Source organism: Sorex fumeus, unplaced genomic scaffold (genome assembly GCF_029834395.1).
Source record: "Sorex fumeus unplaced genomic scaffold, SorFum_2.1 ptg000098l, whole genome shotgun sequence".
Taxonomy (NCBI): domain Eukaryota; kingdom Metazoa; phylum Chordata; class Mammalia; order Eulipotyphla; family Soricidae; genus Sorex; species Sorex fumeus.
In genome coordinates this window covers 2,903,004-2,912,384 of record NW_026606155.1, presented here as the reverse complement: position 1 = coordinate 2,912,384, position 9,381 = coordinate 2,903,004, and the positions used below count along the sequence as shown (strand labels likewise).

General features: G+C 49.0%; 1 protein-coding gene across 1 annotated transcript; it reads right to left on the bottom strand.

Moving 5' to 3' along the window:
* Window positions 1-924: 924 nt before the first annotated feature.
* LOC130041213 (high affinity copper uptake protein 1-like) lies at window positions 925-1,536 on the bottom strand. Its single transcript, XM_056133277.1, has one exon. The coding sequence runs from the start codon at window positions 1,534-1,536 to the stop codon at window positions 925-927; it is 612 nt and encodes a 203-aa protein (XP_055989252.1).
* Window positions 1,537-9,381: the final 7,845 nt, after the last annotated feature.

The window sequence follows — 9,381 nt, the reverse complement described above, 5'->3', positions numbered from 1 at the left end:
TTATTTTTTATTTTAAAATTTTTTTATTAGTGAAATACCATGAGGTACAGTTGTAGATTTACAAATGTTTGTGCTTGGGTTTTGATTATACAATGATCAAGTACCCATCCCTCCACCAGTGCTCATTTTCCACCACCATGGACCTCAGTATCACACCCACCCCCAACCCCCCAACCCACCCTGCCTTGCACCAGTGGGATCGTGAGTTCTAATCCTCCATGTCCCATATGCCAAGAGCAGAATCTGACAGCCCTGGTATTTATGCTCCCTGGTGCTACATAAGATTTCTAAATACGCCCCATCGGGTATGGACCAGTACCAAGAGGGTCCAACAGCCTGGGAGAACAGGACTGAACACTGCTAACTGCACGCAACCGACCCCTAATGTTCTCTCTGGCCAAACAAGAATCTTCCCAAATTGACAATATTATTGCAACCAAAACAGCAACAGAAACCCCGTGAAAGAGCCAACCTCCCCAGAACACACATGCATGGGCAGCGCCACTCCTCCTGATCTTCACACCCCACCCTGTGTGCATACTAGAAATTCCTGGCCAGATTATCACACACAAGAACACGTTCTAGAGAGTTCCCACTCATTGAGCCCAAAAGTTCAAGCGTTTTATTGTGAAGTTGGGGTTCCTGGTTCACTGGGCAACAATTTTCAGTACTAAAGGCAAAAAAAAGAAACCATCATAAGCACAATGCATAAACGAAAGCATAAACCCCCGGGAGCCAGAGATGGAGTCCGTGCATTACGCAAGACACAGAACCTGGACCAGGATGTTGGGCGCCCAGGGGCTTCATCTCCTGTGAGTGTTTCCACTCACAGGAAACAGTGTCCAGGAACAGTCTCCTCTTGAGCACAGTCAAACTCAGAACCGCTGAGATCCAGAGGGCTCAGGAGAGACAGGAGGTGAGGGCTCATTCCTGCAGGCCAGGAGAGTTTCCGCTGCAAATCTCATGGAGCTCGACCTTGTTCACGTCATGGGTCTGGGACTCCATGTCCTCGGCCTTCCTCCCGCCAAAGAGCCAGTAGCCGATGCCAGCCCCTGACAGCAAGGCCAAGCCGAAGTAGGCGTTGTAGGTCATGGCGGTCAGCATCAGCAGGTAGCTCAGGCCCACCTGGAGCATGTGCAGCACCGTCTGTCGGAGGTGAATGGCACTTAGCAGCTGCGGCCAGGATGTCTCCTTCGGGCGGGTTCTGTCAGGTCTGAGGAAAGTGGAGCACTGGGCACGGAGCCTCTCTTGAGCCTTGCGCTGGAGTCCCTTGCGGACTCCCTTGAGTCCCTCGTAGCCCAGGGCCAGCAGAAACATGATCACGACAGCCACGGTCATGGCTGCAGCCGAGTCGATCACCAACCACGAGAACAGCAGCTCCATGTTCCTGTAGCCGAAATAGAAGGTCATGGGCATCATGTGTGCGCTACCCCCATGGGAGTGGGGCCCCGTGGTGGCCGGAGGCTGGGGTGGAGGGGCCGGGTCACTGGGGTGGCCCATGTCGCTCATCCCGGAGTGATGGTGCGAGTGGTCCATGGTCCCAGGAATGGATGTGTTGCAGAAGAATCTGGAAGTCTGATGGAGTCCTGCACTGCAACCTCTTCTCAGGGTCACTGGCAGATACCACGTAAGGGTTGGAGGAGTCCTGCCTTTTATGTACACTGGGAGGAGACCCACCATGACCCTCCCCGACCCTCTTCGACCCTCCTCGACCCTCCCTAGAGACCCTCCCAAGAGACCCTCCCTTGTTGACTGAGAGATTAACTCTTCAGACCAGCTTTGCTGGTCATAATGGCTAAAATGTCAAAACAAGCAAAAAGAGAAATAATATTCTCAGGTCTATCCAAGTTTCATTAACGTAGGAGGAGAATCGATCCTTCTGGAGCAAAAGCAGTTCTCCCTTCTGAGACTAAGATGTTATTTTTTTTTCTTTTGGTTTGGGGCCATACCCAGAGATGCTCAGGTGTTACTGGAGTTCTGGACTCAGGAATTGCTCCTCATAGTGCTTGAGATAGTATGCCAGGAATTAAACTCAGGTCAGCCGTGTGCAAGGCAAGTGCCCTACCCGCTGTACCATCACTCTGCCCTCTCAAGTGGGTTCACATGAAGCAAAATAGAGCCCAAGAATGATGTGAAAGCTGATTTCAAAATACCGTGATTATTGATTGAGTCTCTGGGCTGGGCCAAGTGTAAATTCTCTGGTTGCCAGAAGATGCAGTTTCCAAGAGGTGGGGCTTTACCAGGTTTAGTGCAAATGAGCTTAAGACATGGGGGTGAAGAGCGCCTCATTCCAGGTGGCCCTGGGGTGAAATACTCCCCAAATTGTGAGCCCAAAGAAGAGTACTTTAAAGCCAGAGAGACGACACACAATCTAAGTAGCATGTTACCGCTCTTGACTTCCCGCGCTTAAGTCCTACAAACTCGGGACCAGAGACATAGTGCAGGAAGTAAGATGCCTGCCTTACTGGAAAGCAACCAGAGCCTTTGGCCTCTAGCAACACGGAATGTGCCTTGAGCTCTGCAGGAGTCACTCCTGAGCACAGAGCCAGGATTCGTCTCTGAGTATCAGTGAGTGTGGTTCTACCACCCCCATTAATCAAATAGCACTGTAGCACTGTTCTCCCTTTGTTCATCGATTTTCTTGAGTGGGCCCAGTAAGGGCTCCGTTCTGAGACTTTTTACTGTGTTGTTACTGTGTTTCGCGTATCTAATAAGGAGCTTACCACGCTTTGCCGTGCAGGCAAGATACTCATGGTAACTTGCCAGGCTCTCCAAGAGGGGTGGAGGAATCAAATTCGGGTCGGCCAGGTTGGCCGAGTAGAACACAAAATGCCCTACCCCTGTGCTATCGCTCCAGCACATAAACCAAATTTTAAAAAAAAATCACACAAGCCGATAATAGTGGAGATCTGAACATAGAAATGCCATATGTGCGACTTGTTTCCAAAAGCACAGAAAAATGTGACCATATGCCGCGTCCGGCACTGCGGGTCCGAGCCAAGTGAGGGCCGTCAGGGTGAATTCAGCACTCGAGTCACACAGGGTTCCGTCATTCAGGAGATGGAATGAATGCGTGCGTGCGTTTATTCAGAGCATAGGTACAGAATTAAGTATGTTTCCACAGCCCATCCAAAAGAAAGGAAAGTGGATGGGACGTGGGAAAGTGGATGGGACAATGAGCAGAGCCATGCACCTTTGGTCAGTCACCTGGTGACCCTTTCGACCTAATGCTATTGGTCGGAACGACCTGCTTTGATATAGCTTTGACATATCTGCAAAGATTGTGCTGTTCCTCATACATCATTTACAAATTATTTACGAGGGTGCATTTTCCCCAAACTGAAACCTCTTGTACTGGCAAGTTGCCCAGCTTTGAGCAGGACAAAGGGGGAATGAAAAATCAAGCATTCTTTTACTTGGTCAGTAGGCAACACCAGACACTTGGGGTATATTTATTATAAATGATCTGAGCCTGGCAAGAAGAGCCTGGCAAGCTATCCGCTGTGTATTCGATATGCCAAAACCAGTAACTACAACTGGTCTCATTCACCTGACCCTGAAGGCTTCACCGACAAGGCACCACTGAGAAGGATGAGAAAGGAGAGGCCGACAAAATCTCAAGGCCGACCTAGGCTGCCACAACGAAGGAAGACAAAAATGATCGTCTGTACTTTCAATGCACGTACGCTAGCATCAGATGCATCCATCGAGGACCTGATGGTACAAGCGTGAATGATCAAGTACGACATCATTGGTCTGACCGAGACAAGAAGGCACGAATCTCACCATGCCGTTTTCGACACTGGAGAAGAATTGTTCCTCGGAACATGCGATAAAAGAGGTGTTGGAGGCGTCGCTGTCCTTGTCAACACAAACTTAGCCAAGAGCATTGATTCATTCGAATGCCTAACAACCCGAATCGGACGTTTACATTTGAATAGATGTGGCTCACTGCCTGCAGTTTCTATCTTCGTTGTCTATGCACCAACATCTCATTATGATGAAAGAGAAATCGAGAAGTTCTACATGGAGCTAGAGCAGTTCTATAAAGAAGACCACACCTTCTACAAGATCATTGTGGGTGATTTTAATGCCAAGATAGGACCGAGAAGATCAGCTGAAGAACTTCACATCAGGACCCATGGCCTAGAATGGAACGAACAGGGTGAGAGACTGTCTGAGTTCATCATGTCGACCAAGACCATTCATGGTAACTCACAGTTCCAGAAGGCAGAATCTAAACGATGGACATGGGAGTCTCCCGGTGGACGATTCCACAACGAAATAGACCACATCATATTCAATCGACGGTTTTGCCTGACTGACGTCGCTGTTGTCCCAAAATTTCGAACGGGATCGGACCACCGTCTCCTTCGTGCAAAATTCTACTTCACAGAGCGGGGAGAAAGGGCTGCAAAGTTCAAAAAGAGAACTCCCAGAATGACCACCAACTGGGAACTCTTTGGTACTATTGTGGCAACATGGGAAGATGCCATTGTTGACAACATTGACGAGGAATACGATCGACTGGTTCAGCACCTCCATGAATGTGCGAGGAACGCCAAGAGAGAGATAGCCACAAAAAGTCGCCTATCTTCGAAAACTCTTGAGCTAATTCGCCAGCGTGGTTTGGCGCATGCCTCAGGCAACCGCAAGCTAACGTCCGAGCTTGCAAAGCAGTGCAGAGATGCCATCAAGGAAGACCTCAAAGAGAGAAGAGCAGAAGTACTGGTAGATGCGGCAGAAGCCGGGAAAAGTATTCGTAAGGCCCGCCTGTCCTTCGCCAACTATAAGACCAAGATGACTGCCCTCCGACGTCCTGATGGATCCATCACATCCTCCAGAACGGCAATGGAGAAGATTATCCATGACTTCTACTCAAATCTCTTTGATAGCCATGTCCACTTGCCGACATACCAAATTCCACAGGATGGGTATGTCGTTCCTAACGTTCTCCCTTCCGAAATCCGACACGCCATTTCGTTGGTAAAGAAGCAAACAGCACCCGGCCCAGACAAGGTCAGACCTGAACACCTGAAGAACCTGCCGTCAGTACTCATCAATACACTGGCTCGGCTCTTCACTCGCTACCTGTCTGAATGCAAGGTTCCGTCCCAATGGAAAACCAGCAGGACCGTACTACTGTTCAAGAAGGGAGACATCCATGACATTGGCAACTATCGCCCGATCTGCCTATTGTCTGTCATCTACAAGCTGTTCACTCGAGTCATCCTGAATAGGATTGGCAGAACACTAGATGAAGGACAACCATGCGAGCAAGCCGGGTTCTGCAAAGGATTCAGCACCATCGACCATATCCACACGGTAACCAAGCTCATTAAGGTTTCTCGGGAGTTCAAGATGCCGCTCTGCTTAACGTTCATTGATTTAAAGAAGGCCTTTGATTCTGTTGAGACAGAAGCGGTCATTGAAGCCCTAGCCAATCAGGGCATTCAAGCCCAATACATCAGGATCCTCCGTGAGCTCTATTGCGGATTCACTACCAGGATCTCACCATTCTACAAAGAAGTGATCGTTGATGTCAAGAGAGGGGTGCGGCAGGGTGATACCATTTCACCAAAACTCTTCAGTGCCACCCTCGAGAACATCATGCGACGACTGGAATGGGAAGGAATGGGAGTGAAGATAGATGGTCGGCAACTACACCACCTCCGCTTTGCTGATGACATTGTTTTAATAACACCAAACATCAGCCAAGCGGCACAAATGCTGGCCGACTTTGACCGTGAGTGTGGAAAGGTAGGACTACAGCTGACTCTTACGAAGACAATGCTTATGAGAAACAGCCTTGTTCCTGATGCCCCATTCGCTCTCAATGGAACGACCATCTCCGAATGCAACAGCTATGTGTACCTAGGTCGAGAGGTCAACATGAGAAATGACCTGGCACCCGAGCTGCGCAGGAGGAAGAGAGCGGCTTGGAATGCCTTCAAGAACGTCGAAGAAATAGCTAAGAGGACGAAGAACCTCCGGCTCCGGGCACATCTCTTTGATTCCACTGTTCTTCCTGCATTAACATATGCCTCAGAGACCTGGGCCCTACGCAAACAAGATTAGAACGCCATTCAGGTCTCCCAAAGAAGAATAGAAAGAGCTATGCTTGGAATATCACGTTTCACTCAAATGAGAGAACGAATCCGGAGTTCTGACATCCGTCGACGATCAAGGATCAGGGACGCTGTCTCATATGCCAAGGTGTCGAAAATCAGATGGGCTGGTCACGTAATGAGATTTAAAGACGACCGTTGGACTAGAGCTGTTACTGATTGGATTCCACAGGATGTCAAGAGACCGCGTGGCCGCCCACCTACCAGATGGTCAGACTTCTTTGTCAAGATCATGAACGATCGGTTTGAGGCCCTCCATGTTCCCGGAGCAAAGAGATGCCATTGGGCTACACTAGCACGCGACAGGGACAAATGGAGATGTTACTGGCGCCCGCTCGAGCAAATCGACGACTAACGGGAAGTTAAGTGATTAAGTGAAATGATCTGAGATGGCGGTTTTGGAAAACAAGGTTCTTGAAGCAACTATCACATTTCTGTCCAAAAAAATCTAAGGGAAATTATGACAGTGCTTCAACTAGAGAAAATACAGTAATTATGCAGGGCTCCCTGAACACTTTCGGGAGCAAGCCCTGAGTCCTGAGCCAGGATTATCCCCAGAGCATCCCAACATCTAGCCCCCAAAACAACCACGACAAAGAGGCCAATGCAGAACAGACAACCCACCGGTGAACAACAAATGAAAAAAGAAAAGGCAATTTCTAACACCTCACGGGTACAAATACTGATTGAGGGCTCATGTCTCGCTGCTGTGCTTGGGGCCTGGGCTCTGTCCCTTCCATGGCCTCCTAGACAGAGCCTGGCCCTGCTCTGCTGCCCTGCAGTCCCGTGGGGGAAACCCCAGCCCCTCAAAATAAATGAGGAATACAAATGGAAAAACCTATCTGCTTCAAAGTGATCCATATATCAAAATTCAATGCACAAGGCTCTTGTTGAGCTTGATATCCTCTTGAAACAAAATGAATCTGAAACTATTGCTGGTGACTGAATGGTTTTTGCCAAAGAAAGTTGATGTGCGAAATCCAACTCTGGCTGTGATGGTTTTAGGGTTGGGCCTTTGAGAGTGAGTGGTTAGTTTTGTCCTGTAGGAGAACCACCCTTTTTTTGAGAGCAGAGGTAGAGTTGGGGCCAACCTGGCTGTGCTCAGGGCTTCCTCACTTACTCCTGGCTCTTTCATCAGGAATCACCCTTGGTGGCTCAGGAGACCACATGGAGGGCTGGGGATTGAACCTAGGTCAGCCACATGCAAGGCAAGCCACATCTAATTGAATTGCAAAGAAAGGGTGACCAGGTGTGAAGATCAAATAATACAGCCTTTGGGATAGTACTGAGGGTAGGACATATGCCTTGCATGCTGCTGACCTGGGTTAGATTCCAGATATCCGATATGTTCCCCTGCACTGCCACAGGTAATTCCTCAGGCAGAGCCGGGTCATCACCGGCTGTTGTGCCTACAGCCAAGTAATAATAACAATGATAGCACTGCACTGTAGCACTGTCCTTCCATTGTTCATTGATTTGTTCGAGTGGGCACCAGTAATGACTCCATTGTGAGACTTGTTGTTACTGTTTTTGGCATATTGAATATGCCACGGTGAGCTTACCAGGCTCTGCCGTGCAGGCGGGATACTCTCGGTAAGCCTCCGAGAGGGGCAGAGGAATCGAACCCGGGTCAGCTGTGTGCAAGGCAAATGCCCTACCCACTATGCTATCACTCCGGCCTAATAATAATAATAATAATAATAATAATAATAATAACTTGTATCACTTGTCATCCCGTTGATCGTCAGTTTTCTCGAGCGGGTGCCAGTAATGTCTCCATTTGTCCCTGTCGCGTGCTAGTGTAGCCAATGACATCTGTTTGCTCCTGCAACAGAAAGAGCCTCAAGCCTTTTCTTCACCGTTTTGACGAAGAAATTTGACCATCTCGGAAGTGGGCAGCCACGCGTCCTTTTGACGTCCCATGGAATCCAGTCGGTAACAGCTTTAGTCCAGCGGTCATCTCTAAATCGCATTATGTTTCCGGCCCATTTGATTTTCGATGTCTTGGCAAAAAAGAAAGCATCCCTGATTCTTGATTGTTGACGGAGCTCAGAACTCCGAATTCCTTCTCTCACTTGAGAGAAGTAATAATAATAATAATAATAATAATAATAATAAAGACCCTACAACAAAAGACATGAGGAATCCTTTAGTAGAGCACTGTGACTGAGAACGCGTGCCTAGTGTGAGTATGGTCACGAGTTCTAATCCTCCATGCCCAATATGCCAAGGGCAGAATCTGGCAGCTCTGGTGTTTGTGCTCCCTGAGTACTACATAAGATTTACAACTATACCCGATTGGGTATGGACCAGTATCAGGCACCCAGAGATTTGGAATTTAGTACAAAAGCAAAACGCGGAACCCTTGACTCAACCCTCGCCATGGCAACGGCAGAGCGTTAAGTCAAATTGAGTGCTCGTCCCCAGTGCAAGATGCAGTTTGCATGCCATCAAACTGGCCTCCGGTGTAGACGCAGCTGAACAAGATCAGGATCATCATGGAACCCCCCTCCCCACAACACACACACACACACACACACACACACACACACACACTCCTACCGGTGCTTATTAACATCCCACTGAAGCTGAGCGGGTGACCTGGAGGGGCATTAGCAGTTCCCACCCCTCCCCTGCCACAAGACTGGACATTCTATATATAGACAAATACCACGTTCTGTGGAACCCAATAGAAGCTTTCCTGGCAATGACACATCAATAAAAGATTTTGTTTAGGGTCCAGAGAGATGATACAATAGATAAGGCACTTGCCTTGGATGCAGCCCAGCCCAGTTCTATCCCAGCACTTGTGAACGGTCTCCCATGAACTGCCAGTCGTGAGCCCTGAGCACTGCTGGTGTGCCCCAGGCTATCCAAAAAGCAACAGAAAATATTTTTTTTCTGGGAGGTAGTTAAACCGTGCATTAAAGATGTAGTATTTGAGGTAACACTGTACTACTGTCCTCCCATTGTTCATCGATTTGCTCGAGAGGGTCCAAGCAGGACCAGTCTGTGTATTTCCTGGTGCAGATGTTTCTGCATTGCACCAGTAACATCTCACAGCAAATTGTGAGACTTGTTGTTACCCGTGCCTGGCTATTCCTCGCCGGGGCCCCTTGGAGGGGAGCGGGTTGAGCTTTCCACCCCGCCCTGAGCAGGGCCCTGGCAGCCGAAGACCTCCAGGACCAGCCACCACCATGCTGAGACCACTCTCCGCACCCCTGAAGGTACCGGCAGAGGGACAAAGCCACGT